The sequence below is a fragment of the Mobula hypostoma genome, chromosome 2, assembly GCF_963921235.1.
Source record: "Mobula hypostoma chromosome 2, sMobHyp1.1, whole genome shotgun sequence".
In the NCBI taxonomy this organism is placed as follows: Eukaryota; Metazoa; Chordata; class Chondrichthyes; order Myliobatiformes; family Myliobatidae; genus Mobula; species Mobula hypostoma.
The window spans coordinates 248777152-248804383 of NC_086098.1; the positions used below are offsets into that span (position 1 = coordinate 248777152).

The 27232-nt window shown below is 43.4% G+C and overlaps 1 protein-coding gene across 1 annotated transcript in view; it reads right to left on the reverse strand.

Annotated features, from left to right (window-relative positions):
- LOC134343085 (ras GTPase-activating-like protein IQGAP1) overlaps positions 1–27232 on the reverse strand; it is a 230576-nt gene that overhangs the window by 125259 nt on the left and 78085 nt on the right. Inside the window, exons 11-17 of the mRNA XM_063041967.1 lie at positions 25438–25525; positions 23410–23573; positions 9323–9483; positions 6704–6828; positions 4638–4801; positions 4451–4541; positions 2692–2859 (exon numbers count right to left, since the gene is read on the reverse strand). Of these exons, the coding sequence (XP_062898037.1) occupies positions 2692–2859; positions 4451–4541; positions 4638–4801; positions 6704–6828; positions 9323–9483; positions 23410–23573; positions 25438–25525 (961 nt within the window). The remainder of the gene's footprint in view (positions 1–2691; positions 2860–4450; positions 4542–4637; positions 4802–6703; positions 6829–9322; positions 9484–23409; positions 23574–25437; positions 25526–27232) is intronic.

Sequence of the window (27232 nt, forward strand, 5' to 3'; positions counted from 1 at the left end):
AGTGGGTTGAGCAGTATCTGCTTGAGAGCAGGAATTGTCATTTTGGACTGAGACTCTCTGTCAGGACTGAGAGTGAAGGGAGAGGTGGTGAGTATAAAGAGGAGAGGAAGAGATGAGCCAGAGACTAGTACCTGAGAAGGGTACTAAGGAGATGTGAAAGGTGATGGGCATAAAGAGTAGGGGATAAGAAAGGGATGCATTTGGGTGACAGGTCAAAGCAGACAAAGGAGGCTGAAAGAGCCAGCCAGGTAGGGCAGCAGGCAAGGAATAGAAAAGTCTACAGAAAGTGGCAAATCCAGCCTAGTCCATTACAGAAAAAGCTCTACTCACCATTGAGTACATTTACATGGAAATGCATCTGCATAAGAAGTAGGGTCCATTATCAAACACCCCCACCATCCAGGCCTTGCCCTCTTTTTGTTACTAACATCGGACAGAGGATATAGGAGCCTTAAGCTCCATACCGCCAGATTCAGGAACAGTTTTACTCTACAAGCATCAGGCTCCCGAACCTGCATGGATAACTTCATTCACCACTACTATGAACTGATTTTGCAACTTACCAACTCACTTTCAAGGACTCTTTACAATTCATGTTCAAGGTTATTTTTATTTGTACATCTTCTCTTGCACACTTTTTAAAAGAACATTTGTTTATGTGTTGTTTTTTGTAAATTCTATTGTATTTTTTCCTGCAAGAAAAAGATCTATCCTGGGCCCAACATGTTGAGACAATTACAAAGAAGGCATGATAGCGGCTATATTTCAGTAGAAGTTTTGGTATGTCAGCAAAGACACTCATAAATTTCTAGATGTACCATGGAGAGCATTCTAACTGGCAGAATACCACCTGGTACTGCACAGGAAAGAAAAACGCTGCAGAAAGTTGCAAACTCAGCCAGCTCCATCATGGACAATAGCCTCCCAAGCATCAAGGGCACCTTCAAAAGTCGATGCCTCAATAAAGGTGGCCCCCATCTCCCCATCTCCCAGGACATGCCCCTATCTCATTGCTACCATCAAGGTGGTGGTACAGGAGCCTGAAAACACACACTCAACATCTTTGGAACGTCTTCCTCTGAGCCACCAAATTTCTGAATGGACAATGAACCTATGTACACTACCTCAGTATTTTGTTTACTTTTGCACCACTTATTTAATTTTAAAAATAATTATTTTTTGTCACATATTGTACTGCACTGCTAGCGCAAAACAACAAATTTCATGACACCCCAGTGATATTAAACCCAATTCTAACTAACATACATACTTCAGTGAATTTACTTTGAACTTTTGAAAGACAAGATGAAGGTGGAAACAGCCACTGGAGGGTGATAAGCAGAAATAAGAAGGCAATATTAGGAATTATATCCAAAAGTTTGGTCAGAAATAAGCTTAAGGAAAACGTTAAAGAGGACAGGAAGGCTTGAGGGAGACATTTTGTAGCTCGAGTTTGACAGCTGAAGGGTAACTGCCAACACTACAGTTTAAAAATACTCAAGAAGCCCAGATATGAACAGTGCAGAGGCCTCAAAGAGTTGCAAGGTTGTTGGAGAAAATTAAGGGTGGAAGAATGGTCTTATATAGTCTTGTATGGAGACACAAAAATTAAGAGAGATTAGAAAACAATTAATTTTTTTCCCCCAGTATAGGAAAAAAAATGGGACCCTGTGTTAGTCAGTGAACATGGTCAATGGGTGAACAGGAACATGTGTGAGTTAGGACTATTGGATCCTGATGTTTTGGCGATCCAAAGGTTCTTCAGAAGTCAAGAATGAGGCGTAAAACTTGATGCTAATGATTGTTTTACAAGAGTGTCACAAGAGCAAAGCGGGAAGCAGCATAGCGAAAGAAACAAAGGAAAGAAGGAGTGAAAAATAGCATGGTCTTCTCATAGCAGACTAGAAACTTCACTGATTAACAGTTAACAAATTAGATAGCCAGATTCAAATAATCTGCCACCAACCACTGAAACCAAGGTTTCTGAAAACGAGAGGCAACTGCACCACAATCACTAGAAAATTCACTGAACAATCACACGTATACAAGTGCTAATGCAAAAATACAAATGAACAAAAACGTTAAACTGCATGAAAAATAATACTTCTGCACTCTAATCCAACAGGACACAGGAAGCAGGGTTTTGGAAGATCCAGTTTACAAGAAGCTTGAAGTTGTTCACTGTTCTCTAACACTTCCCCTTCCCCAGTCTTCTGATCCACCTGCCATGTTTCTGTCCTACTCAGAAGCAGGTCGGTCAAAATCCTTACCTACAAACCTGAAGAATGCTACCAATGAGCTACTCTGACCTGTGGGGCATTCCTGTCAGACCTCAGTCCTGCCTTCGCCCAATGTCCATGCATAGGACCCTAAACAGTCCAATATGGGCTACAGTTCCAAGAGCAGTCCTAAATGATGAGTTCAGAGGTCTTAGAAAGTTGTAAGCCTGTTAGAGGAAAATTAAGGATGGAAAAGGATTATAGGAAATTAGAAAACAACTTCTAAGATTTTTTTTATCAATTTAAATTATTGACTTCTACTTCTAAACTCTACAAACTCAAGTTTTGCCCCACCAACATCCCTCAGCTTTTCTGAACACCATTAAGCTCTCTAGGGCTCGTTTTCATACCAAGAGTTGGAAGTTACAGTAACCATGAACGTATATGCTCCCTTGCCTGGCATGCAGCTTACCTGTTTCCACTTTAACTCGCACCTGCACGGCCAGCTCAGACTGATAGGCCGCGGCACACTCTGGAATCACACTGCAGAGGAATACGTCTGGTGAGCGCAGGACCCTCAGTGTTTGAGATGAGTTGGCCTCCTTGACTGCCTGGTTGATAGCTGCCACCCCCAGGGACACTGAAAACAAAGGGGGCAGGCCAGACATGGTTACATGGGTAAAGATGTCACATTGGTCAATGCCATTCTGGACCCGCTACACAACCATCACACATCCCTCCCACTAAGTCAACTTGACCAAAAGAGAATTGCCAAATATTTGAATAAGTAGTGAATTTCTCCCCGAAAAATAAAACTGCAGACAAACATTCGATGGAAGGAGAAGAGGGTAATGTTCTAACCCCTTCAGCCAGCACCCAGACACAACATTCATCTGCCACTTAGGCAAGATGGTTTGTGGTTATTAACCAGGACACTGTGAATGCAGCATCTTGGTGGCTATGGACCAGCTGGGCTGCACAACTCCACGACAGCAGGAGAAACCAGACTGCCAATAATTCTGGAGCAACAAACAATCTGCCAGAGGAACTCAGCAGATCAAGCAGCGTCTGTGGGAGGACAGGAATTGTCTATGCTTCTTATCAACCTGAAACATTTGACAGTTTCTTTCCTCCCACAGACACTGCTTGATCTACTAAATTCCAGCAGGTTGTTTGCTGTCCAGATTCCAACATTGTCAATCTCTTCTGGATGCTTCTGGTCTTGGTAACAGGGTACCACTCCTGGAAACCTATGCAGCCACAAAACCACTGGGTACAATGGCTCATCTGGAATTCTGCAAGAAACGTGTCCCAGAGCCCCTTATCCCCAACAAATTACATTTAATGTGTAGTTACCACCATAAGAAAGGCATCAGCAATATCCCCAGGTGTGTGGAGAAGGAGGGGAGGGGGCAGAGCCACAGTACCCCCAGAGGCTGGACAGAGCCCCCAGTACCCCCAGGCGGGTGTGGACCGAACCACCCGATACAACTTGGGGGGGGGGGGGTTTGGGGTGAGGAAGGTCATAAAGCCCTGTGTACCTCTAGGACCTGGGGAGGAGGGTGAGAGTCCTGGGTACCCCAGATACTTTCAACAGATACAGATCTGGTGAGCGTTTTCCAGCTTTTTAAAAAAAAACTTGTATTTCAGATTCCCAGCATCTGCAGTTTTTGTTTTCATTCAACATTAACAAATCATTGCCTATGCAATCCACTTTAACAGCAATGGCTGAGCCAAGTAATGATCAGGGAAGCAGAGTGAACTTGCTGGTTCTTTTCAAAGTAGTGCCACGAAGCCTCTTACTGAAATGGCTCCTCTAATAATGCAGCTGTCCCTTAGTAGTACTGTTGGGAACATCAGGCTGATTTACAGCTTAAAGTCCCTGAAACCACAACCTGCTGACAGGGAATCAAAAGGTGTCAACCAGCAAAACAAGGAAACGCTGAAATCACTCAGCTGGTCAGGTGGCATCTATGCACAGAGGAACAGTTAACATATCTCCCCTTCTCAGTTTTAAATGAAGGATTTTAACCTGAAGCCTCAGCTCTGTCTTGTTTTCCACTGATACTGCCTCACCTGGTGAGCATTTTCCAGCATATCAGATTGCACCTGCAGTTTTTATATATATATATATATATATATATATTTTTTTTTTTTTTTTCATCCAACACTAAGAAATCATTACAATGACAAAAGCCTTTCTACATGCAGCTATTAATTGAACGACTCACATTTTCTAGCCATCTGGCTGTCTTGATTGGCCTTGTGAATTCCATCCTGAATCTCCTCGAACCAGAGCACTGCTGCTGTGTCCTGCAAGACCTAGGATTGGGGGTGGGGGGAGGCAAAAGAACAGCTGTCAACCGATCCTCAGGTACGGGAAAGGGCCTTTTGGACTTCAGTGGAACTGCCCAGTACCTTTGACTTATGGTGCTTTGCCACTGCAAGTACGTCGTGGTAACGCCTGGCTGTTGGAAAGTCCAGGTGGGCCAGTCTGGCGGAAGGCATGAGAAGAGCAGCAATGGTCCTCTCGGGATCATTGTGGTCCAGGGCTTCATTTATTAAACCAATGGCAGCAATTTCTGCGGAAACATGCAAGGGTTACTTGGCTCAACTCGTGCAGTAGATGTAATGTTCCCTTGAATTGTGTTTTTTTTATTGTAAAATCAGCTGTGTGGACCAACCTTTGCTCTGAGCAGGAAATTTTTACATGGCTTGAAAACAGGACAATTTTAATGAAACATTATATAAAAGAAAATTCCAGGTGAGCTGGAAAGGCAATGTGCACAGGAGAATTTCAGTTACTGCATGGCCACACACCCGTACAGCTTAGAAGGAATAGAGAATGTGTGGAAAGAGAAAGACGACATCTTTGAATCCAGCTAGAAAGTTCTCTTTTAAATTCTAAATTGGATTTATGGATAACTTGGAGTCTATCATATCTATTTCTATGACCACCCCTAGCAGCCTATTCCGGGCACCCACCACTGTGTAAAAAACACTGACCTCAGACATCTCATTTAACATTTCCCCTTCTCATCTTAAATGCATGCCCTCCACACTTCTACCCTGAGAATAAGATACTCATAATGTCTCCTCTACTTAGACATCTTATCAGGTCTCCCTTCAGTCTTCTACACTCCAGGGAAAACCACCCAAGTTTGTCCAGCTTCTAACCCAGGCAGCATCCTGGTAACACTGCCACATCCTTTCTATAATGGAGCAACAAGAATTAAACAAAATACTCTATATGCCCTAACCAAAGTTTTAAGCGACTTCCTGACTCTCATACTCAACGTGGAACCAAGTTGGCCTTCTTGTAATTTTAAGGGATTCTGTGGATCATATTGAGACCCAAATTCAATGGCAATCAGAATGGAACAACAGGGGGAAGCTGAATTAAACACACAGGAGTCTTTAGGGGGACACGACTGGCTACGTAGACAGGTAAGTATGTGACAGATGGAATGGAATGTGGAAAGATGTGAGATCATCCACTTTAAAACACACACACACACACAACAGAAAAGCAGAGTTCTCGTGAATGGCGAAAGGCATTCACATTCAACACTACACGACTCAAAGGAAAGTAGCACACAGGTTCAGCAGACAATTGGGAAGGCAAACTGCAAGTCAGCCTCTGATGCAAGTTGATAAACATACAAATGTAGATATATTTTGTTCTAATTATGCAACCCTGGTAACTCATCTTGGATATTATGTAAGGTCCAATGTGCCTACCCGATGAAGCATAAACTTACAATCAAGAGAATATAGTGAGGGTTAAGCTGATTAATTCCTGGGATTGTGGGTTTGTCATACTAGGAGTGGTTAAGCAGGTTGGGCTGGGCCTAAACCATCAAATTTAGAATAATGGACAAGCAGTTCTGAAGTCAAGTTAATTCCTTCCTGACTGGGGAGTCTAGATTTAGGGCTGGTCGAGATGAGAAAATATCTTTAGCTAGCATGGAAGTAGGCCCTTCAGCCCAAATAATCCTTGCCAACCAAGATTCCCATTTAGTTCGTCCCATCTGCAAGTGTTTTTGGTCAAATCCCAAACCTTCACTAACCATGTTACTGTCAAAATGTCATCAGTGTATCTGCCTCAACTAGAGGCAGGTTGTGAATCTTTGGAATTCCCACTCTACGGGGACTGTAGAACCTTGATGACTAAGGACATTCAAGACAGATTGATAGATTTTCTTTTCAGAGGGTGGCGAGGCAATAAACGAAAAGCCACGAGCTTACGGCATGGTGGAGCAGGTACAAGGGACCAAATGTTTTTTTTCCTATCACAAGAGAAAATACAAGGTAAGAGGGAGCTTGAGTGTGGCCGTACACCCAAGTGTAGACAAGATAGGCCAGCTGACTTGCTCCTGTATAATAAATTTTAGAAGGATCCAGAGAACCATCCCAAACTAATCAGGATTGAAGTACCTGTTTCATATACTGCTGTGGACAGAAGGGCCAATGCTAGTACTTACGGTCGTGCTCCTCTTGCATGGCAGAGTTCACTTCGTGCACACACATTTGCAGATTGTTCCAGGACAGCATGGCCTCTCCGTTCCGACAGTTCTGCTGCTTCAGTCTCTGTAGTGCGTCAAAGTACCTGCGAATAAGGCAAGAGTCATTGTGCAATACAGCACAGAAACAGGCCCTTCAGCCCAATCATCCATGTCAAGAAGCCTGCATTTGGCCAATAACTCTCTGAGCCTTTCCTATTCATGTGGCGGTACAAATGCCCTTTAAACCCTTCAACTGAATCTTCCTCTACCACTACATCCCATATTCCCACCGCCCTCTGGGTGAAAAAGATCAAATTCCTATTAGATCTTCTCCTTCTCACCTTAAACCTATGCCCTCTGTTTTTATTTTATTGGGAAAACGGTGGAGTGCAATTCATCTTCCAAGATTCTTCTTTAATACCCTATGCTCCAAGTCCTCGGCTGCCCAACCTCTCCCTTTAACTCAGGGCCTTGAATCAAGGCAATATTATAAATGAAAAGTCACTAACAACCCATTGACCAAGCACAGTTGGAAATGAGGCAGAAGACAGCATAAAGTGCAACTTGTTTGGGAACACCCAGAAGCAGGAATCCAATAACGAGGTGTGTGAACAACAGGAGAGGTATGAGGGGCTGCTGCAACAAGTGGAAGAATGGAGGAGATGGAGGAGCAGAAGAACACACTAATGAGGAGACTGGTATTGAAATGTTAACTCTGTTTCTCTCTTCAGACACTGACTGACCTGCTGGTTTTCTGCATTTTCTGTTTTCATTACTGAGTAACACAGAAAACAATATTCGAAGAGAATCTGGGTCAGGCAATGGATTGCTAAGAATGCCTAAATGTGAAGGACGTGTACACTTATAGGCCACTTTATTAAGTACAGGAGAGGAACATTGATCTCTGCTCTTGTGGCCTATTCACTTGAAGGTTCGATGTGTCGTGCATTCTGAGATGCTCTTCTTATTGCAACATGTGGTTATTTGAATTCCTGCCACCTTCCTGTCAGCTTGAACCACTTTGTACGGTCTCCTCTGCCCTCTCATTAACGAAATGTTTTCGCTCACAGACCCTTCACTCACTAGGTTTTTTTTTTGGTTTTTGTAAACTCTAGAGGTTGTGCATGAAAATCCCAGGAGATCAGCAGTTTCTGAGATACTGAAAGCACTCTGTAATCATTCCATGGTCGGAGTCACTTACATCATATGTCTTCTTCATTCTGATGTCTGAACAATAACTGAATCACTTGACCATGTCTGCATGCTTTTATGCACTGAGTTGCTGACAAACGACTGGCTGATTAAATATCTGCAGGTATTCAGTAAAATCCCACACAAAGAGGAGGGTGGTCAGCACTTTCCTGAAGCAGTGGCTCCTTTTGGCAGCATTGACATAAGACACTCCCTCCAGACGGCAGCATCTCTCGTCATGGACCCCCTCCCCGCCACCATCCAGACATGATCACCTTTCATCACATTGAATGGAAGACCAGGCTCAAAGGGCCAAGTGGTCCCCTCCTGCTCCTTTCCTCCCATGTTTCTAAGCAAATAGCAGGTACAAAAGGCTCTGCTGGTTAATCAACCACGCTAATTCCATTTTCTCGTCCCATTTCCTCGGATATTCTTGTCTTTCATACAAACTCATGTCCGTCAGTTGGACACCTGTTCTGAGGAGCTTAAAGCAAAAATAACTTATCAGGACAGAAGTGCAATAATAGCCCAAGCACTGAATGTATATAGTATGGGTAACCCAGCAAAGAACCAAACATCATTACATACAGAACTGTCACAGGCCATGCCTTTCAGCCCACAGTTTTTGTACCATACAGGATGCTGAATTAAATTAAACCTCGTCTGCCTGTGCATGACTAATGTCCCTCCATTCCCTGAACATCCATGTGCCTATCTATCACCTCTTAAATAAATCTATTATATCTGCTTCCATCACTCCCCCTGGCAGCAGATTCCAGGCACCCACTTTACAGATTTCCCACTGGAGATTGAGATTTATTTATCACATGCATATTGAAACATACTGTGAAATGTGTCATTTGCATTAACCAAAAGAATAAAGGATGTGCTGGGGGAAGTCTGTGTCACCACACATTTCAGTGCCAACATGGCACGTGTACAATGCTCAGCACAACACTGGGCAGAACATCACTCCACGGGGCACAACACACAACAGCAAACCCACCCCACCCATTCTCCAACCCCAGGCCTCCAGCATTGGGAGCAATGGTCTCATGATTCTTTGGTGGACACCAATGGTAAAAACCATTAACAAATTTCTTCTTACAAATCACTTCTCCCCCAGCATCATACAATCTCTTAGTTGTTTAATTCCATTCGCACCCCTCCCCCTCATTTTTAAGCCCATGGTTTAAATAAGATGTACAAGATTTATCCCAATACACTGTCAAGTTACACACTCTCACCATTCCATAGACATAAAAGCTTTGTGGGATTTATTGGTAACCATGACTCGAGTTCTGTTCTCCCACCTATTTTCCCAGACAAAGGTCTGAAATGAATGGAGTGATCCTATGACCATGAAGTAAGATAGCCATACTGTAGCAGCAAGGATGTGTAGCTTACCGCTCTACACTCTCGTTGTTGACATCAGTCAGGCCAGTCGCCGGGCTGAGCAGGCTGCTCCAGAAGGCCCCGAGATCGCCTGCTTCCAGGGCCTGATTGATCAATGCTACCGCCGAGAGCATCTCCACAGCCACGTACAGCTCCTCCTGAGTCAGCTCACCCTGCACAAAAGAAAATCCAGCACCATCAGCCAAACAGACACAGAACCCAAGAGGCTATTCTACACACCAAGAGGTTCTACAGATGCTGGAAATACTGAGCAATACACACTCTCTTGCTTTCTATTCCCTATTGTTCTCTCGCCTCTCATCTTTTCATTACTTGCCTATCATCTCCCTCTTCCATGGCCCACTGTCCTTTCCAACCAGATTTCTTCCCCAGTTCTCTACCTCTTCGACCTATCACTAACCAGCTTCTTGCTTCATTCTCCACCCCTCCCCCAACTTCCCACTCGTCTGGTTCACCCATCATCTGCAAGCTTGCACTCTTTCCACTCTTCCCACCTTTTTATCCTGGCTTCACCCACTTCCTTTTCAGTCCTTAAGGGCCTCAGCCTAGAACATCAAATGATTATTCTCCTCCATATATGCCGCCTTACTTGCTGAGTTCCTGCAGAATTGTGTGTGCACTGGCCATTCTGTGTCAACTTTATACTTTCCAAGTGTTTACTGACTTCACTTCTGCGTTACAACCAAATCTCCTCCCTTTTGCACAGTTCATCAAATCTAGTGTACGTCAATAACTTCTACCTTCCCTCAAAACACTTAATGACTGATAAAGCAATTAAGGATTCCCTAAAGGTTAATTTAAAGGTTGAGTCTGTGGTGGGGAAGGCAAATGCAATGTTTGCATTTATTTCAAGAGGACTAGTATATAAAAGCAAGGATGTTATGTTGAGACTTTATAAAGCATTGGTGAGGCCTCACCTGGAGCATTGTGAGCAGTTTTGGGCCCCTTATCTTAGAAAGGATATGCTGAAACTGGAGAGGGTTCAAAAGAGGTTCATGGAAATGATTCCAGGATTAAATGGCTTGTCATAAGAGAAGCGTTTGATGGCTCTAGGCCTGTATTTTCTAGAATTCAGAAGAATGAGGGGTGACCTCAATGAAACCTATCGAATGGTGAAAGGCTTTAGAGTGGATGTGGACAGGACACTTCCTATAATGGGAGGGTCTAAGACCAGAGAACACAGCTTCAGAATAGAGGGGTGTCCTTTTAGAACAGAGAGGAGGAAGAATTTCTTTAGCCAGAGAGTGGTGAATCTGTGGAATTCTTTGTTACAGGCACCTGTGGAGGCCAAGTCCTATGTATATTTAAGCCAGGGGCTGACAGATTCTTGATTGGTCAGGGCATAAAGGAATATGGGGAGAAGTCAGGGGATTGGGGCTGAAAGGAAAGTTGGATCAGCCATGATGGAATGATGGAGCAGACTTGATGGGCTAAATGGCCTAATTCTGTTCCTATATCTTATGGTCTTAAAACCTCACAATCAATGCTCTCTGCTCTGTTGTGAACATCCTCAGATCCTCCACATCCCTCACATAATTCAAGTTAAATTTATCTGTGCAGACCCAAGTTCTTTACATCCTTTCTGGAATTGTTCACAATGTTCCATGTGAAGCTCAATTAGCATATATAAAGGGTATCATGACACTCACATCATCTTACACCTTGGAAGCCTCTGACCAAAGGGGTGCTAGATCCTGCAGCTTGATGTATACTATATAATAACAATCTGGATGAGAAAGTTGGTGTACAGTGAAGATTGACTAAGGTTATAACAGGATCTGGATTGACTGGGTTAAGGAATGCCAATGGAATTTAACTTGGACAAGTGCACAGTGATGCACTGGGAAGTCAAACCAGGGCAGTACTTACACAGCAAATGAAAAGTCCCTACTTGCAGAATGGAGAGACATTGTGAGTGATGACAGGGCGGTAAAGGAAACTTGCCTTCATCCGACAGGCATCGAGTACAAGAGGCAAACATCAAACAACAGGACTGTAACATAGTGTGCAAGTTCTGACTGCCATACTGTGGGCAGAAAGGGTGTAGAAAGTCATAAACACAAGAGATTCTGAAGAGGCTTTAAATCCAGAGCAACACACACAAAATGCTGAAGGAACTCAGCAGGTCAGGCAGCAACTACGGAAATGAACAAACACTTAAAGTTTCTGGCCAAAAGCCTTCATCGGGATTACAAGGTTTAAAAGAAATTTGGACAGGTACAGGGATAGGAAAGGTTTCATGGGACCTGGGCCAAATGGGACTATCTCAGGTAGCCATGGACAAATGGGCTGAAGATCCTAATGAAATGTCAACTGTTTATTCATTTCCATTTACGTTGACTGATCTGCTGAGTTCCTCCAGCATTTTGAGGGTGTAGAAAAGATGCACAAGAGTACTGATGGGACTGAAGAGCTTTAAATACAAGATGAAATTGGATTAGCTAGAACGGTTTTCGCTGGAATATAGGAAACAGAGGGATGACCTTTAAGAGGTTTATAAAATTATGACTATTTTCAACACTGGTGCCCCACAAGGACATGTCCTCAGCCTTCCAATCTACTCCCTGAACACTTACAACCACGCATCCAGATTCTGTAGAACTCCATCTACAAGTATGCAGGTGATATCATTGTAATGAGCCTCATCGTAAATCATGATGAGTTGGAGTGCCAGAAGGAGACAGCGAGCTTAGTAGCATGATGTCATGACAACGTTTCCTTCGATGTCAGCAAAATGAAAGACCTGGTCATTAACTTCGGGGTTGGGGCGGGTGCGTAAAGAAAGAGCACACGGACCTGTTTACATCAAATGGTGCTGAGGTTAAGACCTTCAAGTTACTAAGAGTGAATATCACCAAAATCATGTCCTGGTCTAATTGTGTAGACACATTGGCAAAGAAAGCTCACCAACACCTCTACTTCCTCAGGAGGTTAAAGAAATTTGGCATGACCTGATCAACTCTTACCAATCTCTATCAATGAATCACTGAAAACATCCTTTGTAGATGCATCACAGGTTAGTCTGACAAATGCTCTACCCGTGACTCCAAAGAACTCCAGAGTTGTGGACTCAGCTCAGCACATCACGGAAACCAGCCTCCTTTCTATGAGCTGTCTATAATTGCCGCTGCCTCAGTAAAGCGATCAACATATTCAAAGACTCCACTCTCACTGTACATTCTCGTTTCTCTCCTCTCCTCTCCCGTCTGACAGAAGATAAAAAAGCCAGGAAGTACAGTCCACCAGGGCGAAGGTCAGCTTTAACCCCACTGTTAAAAGAGACTTGTATGACAGATGGATTCATGAACTCACAAGTTACCCCATTAGGAGCTTGCACTATAGTCCAGCAACACAGCACTTTCTCTGCAACTGGTACAGTTTATTCTGCATTGTTATTGTTTTGCCTTTTACTAGCTCAAAGCACTATGTGATGATTTGTTCTCTTTGAACAGACTGCAAGGCAGCTTTTCACTGTATGTCAGTACATATGACAATAATAAACTAACTCCAATATCATGATAAAGTGGATGGTCCCTGTCAGGGAGTCTAAAACTAGAGGTTTAAAGGTAAGAGGTAAACATTTAAAAGGGAATCCAAAGGATATGCCTTTCCACACAGCAGATTGCGCGTGCATAGATAGATACTTTATTGATCCCAGAGGAAATTAGTGTCTCAGTAGCATTACAAATAAACAGATATAAATATTAGAAGAGAAGTAGAAGGAATAAAAAAATGTTACCATAAACAGTCTAACAGGAGGGGGGTGGGGGGTTCATCACTTCCCCATCTACAGGTTGATTCATTATAGAGCCTAATGGCCAAGGGCAAGAATGACCTCTTTGAAGTGGTGCAGTTGTCTTAGTCTATTACTAAAAGTGCTCCTCTGTTCAGCCAAAGTGGATGCAGCAGTTGACAAACATTGTCTAGAATTGCCAAGATTTTCCATAGGGTCCTTTGTTCTACCACAGTCTCCAGTATGTCCAGTTTGACTTCTATAACAGAGCCAACCATTCTAATCTGTTTATTGAGCCTGTTGGCATCACCCATGTTGATGCCATTGCCCCAGCACACCACCACATAGAAGCAACACTCACAACACGCTGGAGGAACTCAGCAGGTCGGGCAGCATCCGTGGAAACGATCAGTCAATGTTCCAGGCCGGAACCCTTTATTCCGAAACGTTGACTGATCATTTCCACGGATGCTGCCTGACCTGCTGAGTTCCTCCAGCGTGTTGTGAGTGTTGCTTTGACCCCAGCATCTGCAGAAAATTTTGTGTTTACCACATAGAAGATTGTACTGGCAAGAACAAACTGGTAGAACATGTAAAGGAGAGAACAAGCCACCATAGGAAGTGGTAGAGGCAGGTACAGTGACAGGTTTAAGACATTTCAACAAGTAAATGGGACTATCATCTTTTTCAGCAATGACAGGTTGGGTTGAAGGGCCTGTTTCCATGCTGTATAGTTGACTCCAATGAAGGCATCGAGTTCACCCAGTCACACACACACTTCCATGTAATCTATACTCTCTAACAAACTCCCCACCAATTTTCCTGCCTCCCACCCAGAGGACAAGCCACAGTGGCAAATAAATCTACCCATACATCCTTGTGATGTGGGAAGAAACCAGAAATTCCACTGAAAACCACGCTGGGATCATTCAAACTCTACACAAATAGCACGAGACTCGAATCAAATATAGGTCACTGGAGTGTGCAAAGACAGCGTGAACTGTTGTGCCACAGTGCTGACAGGATAAATAGCTAATATAAAAGGGCCTTTATGCCGCATAATGACAAAGACAATAAGCCATTAGCACGGTCTTACAGCTCACCAATAACATTAAGACAGACACAGACACAAACACAGTCCTCCAGACCACCAAGCTTCAGCTATTTGGCTTCAACTTTTGGTATTGAATCCCAACCTAGCCAACGATGGGACCCAAACTCCAGCCTCGCCAAATGACTGCCCCTCATGCCTCCTGCTCGCATGCACAACTGATTCCCAGGCTCATTAACCTGGGACAGTTCTACATCCACAGATGTCCTTCTTCACCTGTCCATGTTGATGGCCTTTGAACATGGAGTGGAGGCCTGATCCTCAACTCATCCATGTCCCTGTCTCTCAACCCTAATCCGTGCCCTATCATCTCCCCTCTGCCTCCAAAACATGCCTACGAACTTAAAAAACAACTAAGTCAGAGCCATTATCTCAACAGAGACCACAGCTTGGTGCCATCTTGACCAAAAGTTATTTTGGAAGCTTCTCCAAAGTTGTGAATTGAATATTTATCCCTCCACAGATTTACTAAGAACCAGTCACTGCCTCATTGCTGCATGCAAGCTGACCACTACAACTCCTAAAGCACCATACCGACTACAATTTTAGAAAATAAATATAACTACCAACTTACTCAACTGGTAAAACAATGGCAACATGTCACAGTATTGTAGTGGTTAGCACAATGCTATTACAGCTTGGGCAGAATTCAGAGTTCAATCCCAGCATCCTCTGTAAGGAGTCTGTACACCCTCCCCATGGAATGCGTGTGTTTCCTCAGGGTGCTCGTTTCCTTCAACAGTCAAAAGGCATCCAGTTAATAGGTTAATTGGACCCGTGATTAAACTGGTGTTAAATCAGTGAGCTGCTGGCAGCAAGGCTCAAAGCACCAAGCACCAGAAGGGGCAATTCTGTGCTCCATCACTAAATAAATAATAAATAAATGTCACCTGAACCAAACTAACAACAGTCGACAGCTGCCCTGCTTGCCTCCCACCCACAGGGCAGAAGCATTGACCACACAATAAGACTGGCAGCCTACTTCCTGCCCTCTGAAGGCGACAGCCAGTTCACTTCCATCAGAAAGGTACCACAATGCTAAAGCAGCAAAGGCCCTTGACAGAAATCTGGTTTTAGCACCAAAGTATTAGAGCAGATTTAAATTAGATTAGCTTAGCTTTATTTGTCACATATACAGTACTGTGCTGTATCATTGACACACAAGTGAAATGTGTTGTTTGCATCAATGACCGACACAATCAGAGGTGTGCTGGGGGCAGCCCGCAAGTGAGTTACGCTTCCGTCACCAACATGACATGCCCACAACTGACTAACCTAATCATATGTCTGCAGAATGTGGGAGGAAACCAGGACAACCTGAAGAACCTGCATGGTCACAAGGAGAACGTATAAACTCCTCACGGGCAGTTGTGGGAATTGGTTTTGTGACTGGTGGGCTGTAAAGGGTTATGTGAAACGCTAAGCTACCATGCTGCCCTACTGTGAGCACTGCAGCCACATGCTCTGCTTTCTTCAGAAACCCACAACTTTCAGCATACTTCACCTCTGAACCGTGTACCTTACTAAGGTCACCTATTCGCTGTTCCTCCAGCTCGTCTGGATTGTAGTAAACCACAGCTCCATGATCACATTCTGATTCACATATTGTCATATACATAGAAACACAAAAAACCTACAGCACAATACAGGTCCTTCGGCCCATAATGCTGTGCCGAACATGCACTTTCTTTAGAAATTACCCAGCATTACCTATAGCCCTCTAGTTTTCTAAGCTCCATGTACCTGTCCAGGAGCCTCTTAAAAGACCCTATTGTATCCACCTCCACCACAGTGGCTGGCAACCCATTCCACGCACTCACTACTCTCCGCGTAAAAAACTTACCCCTGACATCTCCTCTGCACCTACTTCCAAGCACCTTAAAATGGTGCCCTCTCATGTTAGCCATTTCAGCCCTTGGAAAAAGCCTCTGACTATTCACACCATCGATGCCCCTCATCATCTTATACACCTCTATCAGGTCACCTCTCATCCTCGTCACTCCAAGGAGAAAAGGCCCAGTTCACTCAACCTATTCTCGTAAGGCATGCTCCCCAATCTAGGCAACATCCTTGTAAATCTCCTCTGCACCCTTTCTATGGTCTCCACATCCTTCCTGTAGTGAGGCAATCAGAACTGAGCACAGTACTCCAAGTGGGGTCTGACCAAGGTTCTATAAAGCTGTAACATTAGATTAGATTATGAGGACACGCAGTCCTCTTTTATTGTCATCTAGTAATGCATGCATTAGGAAATGATACAATTTGTTCCTCCAGAATGATATCACAGAAGCACAAGACAAACCAAGACTAAAAAAAACTGACAAAAAACACATAATTATAACATATAGTTACAAGAGAGCAAAGCAATACCGTAATTTGATAAAGACAGACCGTGGGCACAGTAAAAAAAAAGTCTCTAAGTCTCTCGAAAGTCCCATAATCTCACGCAGACTGTTGAAGGGAGAAACTCTCCCTGCCATGAGCTTTCAGTGCCGCAAACTTGCCGATGCAGCATCCTGGAAGCACCCGACCACAGCTCTTGAACTCTATCCCAAGAGCTCTATCTCAAGAGCATACCTCTCAGCTCTTGAACTCTATTCCAAGGTTGATGAAGGCCAAAGCACCAAATGCATTCTTAACCACACAGTCAACCTGCGCAGCAGCTTTGAGTGTCCTATGGACCCTGATCCTCCACACTGCCAAGAGTCTTACCATTAATACTATATTCTGCCATCATACTTGCCCTACCAAAATGAACCACCTCACACTTATCTGGGTTGAACCCCATCTGCCACTTCTTAGCCCAGTTTTGCATCCTATCGATATCCCGCTGTTACCTATGACAGCCCTCCACACTATCCACAACACCCCCAGCCTTTGTGTCATCAGCAAATTTACTAAGCTATCCCTCCACTTCCTCATCCAGATCATTTATAAAAATCTGGAAGAGAAGAGGTCCCAGAACAGATCCCTGAGTCACACCACTGGTCACCAACATCCATGCAGAATATGGTGCAATTACAATCCTCGCATTCAAAGATCACAAAGTAAGGAGGGCACATGATAAATACAATAAAAATGACAAGCAGCAGAATGATGCAAAATTGTGCACCCTTATCAAACAACAGAGTGCAATGTAAGGGAATAACAATAAATGACAAACTTGTCAGTGTTACATACATTCCAAAATTAATAAATAAAACTTTTTAAAATATGAAAGATGGCCCATTGTGTCTGCTCCGCCATTCCATCATGGCCCCAACAACCCCATGCTCCTACCCTTTTCCCCTGTAACCTTTGACACCCTGACTAACCAAGAACCTATCAACCTCTGCTTTGAATATACCCAACGTCTTGGCCTCCACAGCCATCCATGTCAATAAATTCCACAAATTTACCACCCTCACGTTAAAGAAATTCCACCTCATCTCTGTTCCAGACAGACGTCCTTCTGTTCCGAGGCTGTGCCCTCTGGTCCTGGACTCACCCACTACAGGCAACACCCTCTCCATAGACACTCTACCTAGGCCTTTCAATGTTCGATGAGTTTCAAACTTCAGTGAGTACAGGCCCAGAGCTATCAAACACTCCTCGTATGTTGACTCTTTCATTCCCAGAATAATTCTTGTGAACCTCCTTCATTGCCAGCACATCGTTTTTTAAATAAGTGCCAAAACTGTTTACAGTGCTTCAAGTGCATTATGACCAGTGCCTTTCAAAGCCTCAGCATCACATCCTTGCTCTTGTATTCTAGTCCTCTCAAAATGAATGCTAACATTGCATTTGCCTTTCTTACTACCAACTCAACCTGCAAGTTAACATTAGGAAATCCTGCAAAAGGACTCCCACATCCCTTTGCACATGGATTTTTGAAGTTCCTCCTCATTTAGAAAATAGTCTATGCCTTTACTCCTCTACCAAAGTGCATGACCATACACTTCCCTACATTATATTTCATCTGCAACTTCTTTGCCCATTCTCCCAATTTGCCTAAGTCCTTCTGCAAACATCCTGCTTTATCAAAACTACCTGCCCCTCCACCTATTTTCATATCATCTGCAAACTTGGCCACAAAGTCATCAATTGCTTCATCCAAATCATTGACATATGAATAATGTGAAAAGAAGTGGTCCCAACACTGACCCCTGTAACACACACTAGCAGCCTACTAGAATAGGGACCCTTTATTCCCACTCTCTGCTTCCTACCAGTCAGCCAATTTTGATCCATGCTACTATCTTTTCTATCAATGGGCCTTCTGAAAATTCAAGTAAACAATATCCATTGACTCTCCTTTATCTATCCTGCCAGTTATTTCCTCAAAGAATTCCAACAGCTTTTTCAGGCAGGAATTCCCCTTTAGAAAACTATACTGCCTTTTGCCTACTTCATCATGCACCTCCATGTACCCAAATCGTCATCCCGATGGCTGCATTTGCGCACTGCATCAAGTTGCAGCTTCTTAGAGATTGTGTTAAGGAACTGGAGCTGCAGCTCGATGACCTTCAGCTTGTTAGGGAAAGTGAAGAGGTAACAGACAGGAGCTACAGGGAGGTAGTCACCCCAAGGCTACAGGAGACAGATAAATGGGTGACTGTCAGGAGAAGGAAAGGAGAATGTCAGATAGTGGAGAGCATCCCTGTAGTTATAGTTAGTCGGACAGAATGGCGATTCTGTGGACGCAAAGAAACACAGATGGCAGTTTGCCTCCCATGTGCCAGGGTTCAAGATTTCTGGACCCGCCCACAATATCCTGAAAAATGAGGGTGAGCAGCCAGAAGTTGTGGTACACATTGGTACCAATGACATAGGTAGAAAAAGGGAGGGGTCCTGAAAACAGAATACAGGGAGTTAGGAAGGAAGCAGTGAAGCAGGACGTCAAGGGTAACAATCTTGGGATTGCTGCCTGTGCCGCTCAGCGAGGATAGGAGTAGAATGAGGTGGCAGATCAACTCGTGGCTAAAGAATTGGAGTGGGGGCAGGGATTCAGATTCAGAAACATAGAAAACCCTACAGCACAGTACAGGTCCTTCGGCCCACAACATGAATTTGTTTTTAAATTACTGAGGGTTACCCATAGCCCTCTATTTTTCTAAGCTCCATATACCTATCCAAGAGTCTCTTAAAAGATCCTATTGTATCCGCCTCTACCGCCATTGCCAACAGCCCATTCCACGCACTCACCACTCTGCATAAAAAAAACTTACCCCTGACATCTCCTCTGTACCTACTTCCAAGCACCTTAAAATAGTACCCTCTCATGTTAGCCATTTCAGCTCTGGGAAAAAGCCTTTGACTATCCACACAATCAATGTCCCTCATCATCTTATACACCTCTATCAGGTCACCTCTCATCCTCTGTCACTCCAAGGAAAAAAGGCCGAGTTCATTCAATCTATTCTCATAAGGCACGCTCCCCAAACCAGGCAACATCCTTGTAAATCTCCTCTGCACCCTTTCTATAATTTCCACATCCTTCCTGTAGTGAGGTGACCAGAACTGAGCACAATACTCCAAGTGGGGTCTGACCAGGGTCCTATATAGCTGTAACATTGCTTCTCGGCTTTGAACTCAATCCCAGTTAATGAAGACCAATCTTAAAATTTCTTAACTTAGTAGCAATACATAAATGCAATGCAATGCAATGCATAAAATAGAAAAAAACAATAATAATAATAATAAATAAATTAATTACAGTATATGTATATCGAGTAGATTAAAAATTGTACAAAAAACAGAAATAATATTCTTAAAAAAGTGAGGTAGTGTCCAAGGGTTCAATGCCCATTTAGAAATCGGATGGCAGAGGGGAAGCTGTTCCTGAATTGCAGAGTGTGTGCCTTCAGGCTTCTGTACCTCCTACCTGATGGCAACAGTGAGAAAAGGGCATGCCTTGGGTGCAGGAGGTCCTTAATAATGGATGCTGCCTTCCTGAGACACCGCTCCTTGAAGATATCCTGGGTACTTTGTAGGTTAGTACCCAAGATGGAGCTGACTAAACCTTCAACCCTTCGCAGCAGTTTCTTTCGGTCCTGTGCAGTAGCCCCCTCACCCCCCAGACAGTGATGCAGCCGGTCAGAATGCTCTCCACGGTACATCTATAGAGGTTTTCGAGTGTATTTGTTGACATACCAAATCTCTTAAAATTCCTAATAAAGTACAGCTGCTGCCTTGCCTTCTTTATGACTGCATCAATATGTTGGGAGACACATCAAAGTTGCTGGTGAATGCAGCAGGCCAAGCAGCATCTCTAGGAAGAGGTACAGTCTACGTTTCTGGCCGAGACCCTTCATGTTTGCGTCAATATGTTGGGACCTGGTTAGATCTTTAGGTTTCTCAGGTCGAAAGGACCAAATAAGGTGGATGTGGAGAGGATGTTTCCTATGGTGGGGGTATCCAGAACTAGAAAGCACAGCCTCAAAACTGAGGGGCAAACTTTTAGAACAGAGGTAAGGAGGGATTTTTTTTTTAAGCCAGACAGTAGTGAATCTGTGGATGCCAAGTCCATGGGTATATTTAAAGCAGAAGTTAATAGTTTCCTGGTGAGTCAGCACATCAAAGGATATAGTGAGAAGGTAGGTTGAGTGGGATCTGGGATCAGCCATGATGGAATGGTGGAGCAGACGGCCTCGATGGGCTGAATGGCCTAATTCTGCTCCAATGTCTTATGGTCTTAATATCGGGCACCAACATCTTCCCAAGTCAGGCTAACTGGCCTATAATTTCCTTTCTTCTGACTCCTTCCCTTCTTAAAGAGTGGAGTTACATTTGAAATTTTCCAGTCCTCTGGAAATATTCCAGAATCTAGTTATTCTTGAAAGATCATTACTAATACCTCCACAATCTCTTCAGCTACCTCTTTCAGAACCCTGTGGTGTAGACCATCTGGTCCAGGTAACTTATCTACCTTCAAACCTTTCACCTTCCCAAGCACCTTCGCCTTAGTGACAACTACACTCACTCCTGCTCCCTGACACTCTCAAATTTCTGGCACACTGATAGTGTCTTCCACAGTGAAGAGCGAGACAAAATACTCATTTAGTTCATACGCCATTTCTTTGTCCACCCCATTACTACCTCTCCAGTGTCATTTTCCTGCAGTTCAATATCCACTCTCATCTCTCTTACCTATACCGCTCATGATTTTATATATCTCTATGAGATCACCCCTCAGTCTCCTCTGTTCTAAGGAGTAAAGGTCCAGCCTGTCTAAAGACTTCTTATAACTCAGTCCCTCAAGTCCTGGCAACATCTTTGTAAATCTTTTCTGCATTCCTTCCAGTTTAATCACATCCTTCCAACAACAAGGTGACCACAACTGAACATAATACTTCAATACTCCTTGCCAATGTCTTGTATAGTCACAGCATTATCACCAACGTCCATTTTCAGTACACTGACTGATGAAGGGTAGCATGCCAATGGCCTTCTTCACTACTCAGTCTATCCACTTTAAAGGGACTGCATACCTATGCTCCAATGTCCCTCTGCTCTACAACAGTACCGAATATTTGGGCGCACAGTAGAGTAGTGGTTAGCGACCCAGGTTCTATTCCACCGTTGTAAGGAGCCTGTATGTTCTTCGCAAGACTATGTGGGTCTTCTCTGGGTGCTCTGGTTTCCTCATGCATTCCAAAGACGTACAAGTTAGGAGGTTAATTGGTCACATGAGTGTAATTAGGTGATGTGGAATTAGTGGACCAGAAGAGTCTGTTACCATGCTGTACCTCTGAATAAATCTAAGTACCCAGGGCCTTTCCAGTCTTACATCAATTTGTCCTTCCAAAATGTAACACTTCACACTTAACTGAATTAAATTCCATTTGACATTCTTCAGACCACCTACACAGCCAGCAAGATCCCACTGCAATTCTTGATAGTCTTCACCATGACACAACCTGCTATAGTGTGATTTACAAACTTACCAACTATTCCGTTTATAATTTCATCCAAATTATTAATTAATATAGACGAAAACAATTGGCCCAGCATCAAACCCTGGGGCACACCACTACTCATAGACCTCCAGTCTGAGAAACATCTTTCCATCATCACCCTTCATAACCTACAATACAGCCAATTTTGCATCCAGTTTTCTAACTCTCCCTGGATGTCATGCAATCTTAGTTTCAGAGATGCAGAACACTGTCAAAAGCCTTACCAAATCCATTTATACATCTACCTTCCGCTCGTCTCTTCATCAAAAGAAAACTGAATCATATTCCTAAGACATAATCTCCCACAAAAAAGCCATGCTAGCAAATCCCAATCAACACCAGCCTATCCAACTGTAATACCTCAATGCTTTCAAACAACATACCTACCACAAATAAATAGGGTAAACACAAGCAAGCTTTTTCCACTGAGGCTGAGTGAAACTAGAACTAGAGATCTTGATGTAAGGGGGAAAAGGTGAAATACCGAAGGGGAATTGGAGGGAAAATATCTTCACTCAGAGGACGGTGAGAGTGTGAAATGAGCTGGCAGCAAAAAGTGAATGTAGGCTCTATTAAAACATTTAATAAAAGGTAGGAAAAGTACATGGGTGGAAGAGGTATGGAGGGCTATGGTCCAGGTGCAGGTCAATGGTCCATGACAAATGTTAGACTAATTGGTCAATCTCTTAATTTCCTTCTTGAATTAAGGCTCTTCTGCACCTCACGAGAAGATACCAGTGTTACAAATATCTTAGCAAGCACTCTCAAAATTCCTTCTCTAGCTTCCATAGTATTCTTGGATATATCTGGTCTGGAGTGAAGGAAATCCATTTTAGTTGCCTAAGGGACTCTATCAAATATTGATAGGGTGGATGTGGAGAGGTGGAAAGCCAAGAAAATGTGGACGTGGTGAGAATGTTTTCTATAGTGGGGGAACCTAGCACCAGAGGGAACAGCCTCAGATTACAAGGATATCCCTTTAGAACAGAGGTAAAGAGGAATTTAGTACAGAGGGTGGTGAATCAGTGGAGTTTATTGCCACAGGGGGCAGTGGAGGCCAAATCATTGGCCATATTTGAAGCAGAGGTTGATAAGTTCTTGATTAGTAAGAGTGTTAGAGGTTACGGGGAGAAAGCAGGAGAATGGGGTTGAGAGGAACAATAAATCAGCCATGATGGAATGGCACAGTAGACTTGATGGGTCAAATGGCCTAATTCTGCTCCTATGTATGATAGTCATATGGATGGTTCTGAGGTAAAGGACAAGGAGCAGTGATTATTGTTGTTAGATCACTCACCTGTGGTTTCTGTCGCTGGAGAGCAGACAGCTCTCTCTGGTACAGTCCTGCTGCAAATGGGTAGACGTCTGACAGTTTGGCACTGGAGTTCATCAGTTCCTTCACCGTCTCATGGGGGATCCCCTTGCGTACAGCTGCATTGATTCTTGCCACGGACTGCATCACTGAGCACAGATGGTTAAGTGGTGAATCAGAGCAGGGCATGGCAAGCATTGAATGATCAAAGCCAAAGGAGTGTGAGTTTATACAGAACAAACCATTTGTCTTTAATATAGTACAAATTACTCTGTGGTGACAGGTTAAATTAATAGGATTCACTAAGAGTGTGAAACAATGGATTGGTTAAACATACTGAGAGAAGTATTAAGGGTTTATCATCTTTGAAAGTGGATAAATCATCAAACCCAGGTGAAATACATCTCCAGCTATGATCAGAAGCAGGCAGCAAATTGCAAAGATGTTATTTCTCAACATTCCCCGTCTATGGGAGTACAGCCAGAGGATCAGAGGAGTACTTACCAAGCAATTACTTTCCTGTGAATATAGGCAAATTATTGCATAGCTAATACACAAATACACCTTACAAAGTAGTGAATAACAGAGCCACCTTGGTACGTCTATCCAAGAGCTGCTGAAAGCAGAACAGGTAAATAAGAGACACTTTCTTTTATTAGTCTAAGCTTATAATGGGAGGGTATGTGCCAACGGTATTGCAACTCTAGTTAGACTGACAGCTAGAGTACTATGTATAGACCTGGTCACTATGTGACAGGAAGAGTGAATTTGAGAGTGCAGAGGAGATTTACTGAGGAAATTATCTGAGAAATACTTTGTTCCAAAGTAAACAGCCCTAGCCTATTCAATTTTTCTTTAGAACTCAGGTCTAAATTATACACTGTATGTGTTACTCTAAATATAAAGGCATCCGTTAGTCTTGCGAGACCATGGATCTGTGCCTGGAAGGTCTTCACTCTAGGGTGCAGGCCTGGGCAGGGTTGTATGGAAGACCAGCAGTTGCCCATGCTGCAAGTCTCCCCTCTCCACGACGCCGATGTTGTCCAAGGGAAGGGCATTAGGACCTATACAGCTTGGCACCAGTGTCGTCGCAGAGCAATGTGTGTTAAGTGCCTTGCTCAAGGACACAACATGTTGCCTCGGCTAGGGCTCGAACTCACGACCTTCGGGTTGCTAGTCCAATGCCTTAACCACTTGGCCACGTGCCCACTACTCTAAATTATGAGGGGCCTATACAGCAAGGACCTACTGACTTGTTGGGTTATCCTACAACGTCATTTCAGTAATAACAAGCAGATCATTCTCACTTATTTCAATCTACATCATCACTTCATCTACCTGTGCATGTTGCAACCATTTAGATAAAATCTTTAAGTTAACTTTCTTTACCTCATTTTCTGTCTGTCTTGTTTCTGCAGTACACTTATTTTGTTTACTACTTTTCTAATTTATCTCATTCCTAGATACGTTTTTTGTATCCCCTATCACTTTGCCAAGATAGTTTAACCTTTGCTAAAGCAGGGAAACCAATTGCTTAGTTTCTCCATGACACAATTCTTCTGTGGAAAGAGTTACATGTTCTAAGTTCAAAATGAGCTGTCTGTAATGAGCTAGCTGAGGGGCAACTTTAACTCCAGACAATGGGGAGAACATCCTCTGTGGACAGGCTACTACACCTGCTTCCCAAGAGGGAAAACTGGAGCACATTTCTGTCTCATTATTAGGACACGTCTGTTAATGGAGCACTTTGGCTGTCTGAAGCAGAAGGTGGCGTGCTGCTCGATGAACCACACGTGACACCTTGGTCAACAGAACAGCACAGTAGCACCACTGCTTCACTTCTGCAGAGATCCAGTTTGACTCCAGTGCGGCTGTGTGGAGATTGCATGTTCTCCCTGGAACTCGGTTCCCCGCCAACATGACTCTACGACTCTGACACCATGTGACAACAAGGTTGGGGAAAGCATGTTGGCTGAACTGTGGCTTTGTAAGTCTTGAAGCTTTCCTACTCACTGTGCAGATGTACACTGGCATTTTCATTGGCTGCATGAACCGCAGCCTGGAGTTCTTCCTTCTCCAGTGGATCCATCAACCCCAGCTCCTGAGGACAGAAGAGCAGTGAAAACCATCTGCACACTCCAGAATCAGAAACAGGTTTAGTATCACTGAAACGTCGTGAAATTTACTGTTTTCTTTTTTACAATGCAATACACCAAATATACATACATTATAATAAATAGGCATAGAAAATTAAATAAATAGAACAAGAAAACTCAGGTAGTTTGAAATACTGCAGAATATTGGTAGCTCGGAAACATCTAAAGCCTGGAACACTCAGCAGCCATTCCTGCTCCTGAGACATCCAAATCCCTGTAATGGCCACAACGTCACACTTCCACATATTGATCCATGCTCTAAGTTTATCCGCCTTGTTTATGATACTCCTTGCATTAAAATAGACACATCTCAAATCGTCAGGCTGAGGGCATCTTCGCTCTAACATCTGCCTGTCCTTCCTCACAAATACCTACAAGCTGTCTCTACTTTTGCTCCATCCTCTGCCTCTTCACTTCAGTTCCCACCCACACCTTGATTCTTCCTCCATGAAAAGAGCAGAACCATTCACTGGGTCCAGTTCCTGGCTCCAAGGAGACAATTTAGCCAAAGCAACACACCAAGATGCTGGAAGATCTCAATGGGTCAGGCAACATCTATAGAGATGGATGTCCCAATGGACACTTTGGGTCGAGACTCTTCACCTGGACTGGAAAAATGACACACAGCATGGATGAATTATCACACTAGAAACAGAATTGTGCAGAGGTCATTTCAATTGCATTCTAGGGCCCATCAGTGCTTTAATAATGACTTGTGAACTACAAGTGAGCTACAACAGAGCACCATGACCTAGGAAATCCTTCACGAACAACAGCATTATACAATTTAAATAGATTCAGTCTCATTTCGTGTCAATTATTCTTTTCAATTTAACACTGAGTCTGCCAACTTGGAATAATGATTTGGGTTTAATCCATAATCCAAATATCTGATAGAATTACAGTTTTCCCCTGATGAGATTGGCCCACAGGAAGCACATCCTAAGTACTTTAAATGTAAATTAAACCTCAGATCGTGCTCTCCAATTTGTCCCACCCCCCGCTCTTATCCTACAGCCTGAAAACATTTTTCTGCTTCATGTATTAATCCAATTCCCTTTAGAAAATTATTTTGAATTTTCTTCCCACCTACTCTTTCAGAAATTTTCAGATCATAGCATGCTACAGAAAATTACTGATGCAAGAAAGACTGCTGGACTGAATGCAACACTCCATATGCAGCCTAACTACAGTTTTATAAAGCTGCAACATAACTGCCAACTCAAACTTATTTCCTCGACTAATAAGGCAAGCATCCCATGTGCCTTCTTTACCACCCTGTCAATTTGTGTAGTCATTTTCAGGGAGCTATGAACTTGATCTCCAATGTTCCTCTGATACCAGCCCTGTTAAGAGCCCTGCCATTAACACTGTACAGTCCCTTTATATTTGATCTCGCAAAGTGCAACACTTCACATTTGGCTGGGTTAAACTCCATCTGCCACTTCCCAGCCAATAACTGCAATTGATCTATCTCCTGCTGTACCCTTTGGCAGTTTTCTAATCTATCCACAACACCATCAATCTTATCATCTGCAAATTTATTAACCCACCCATCCATATTTTCATCCGGGTCATTAATATATAATCACAAACAGCACAAGTCCCAGTACAGCTAGATCACTGCAGAATGCCACTAGTTACAAACCTCC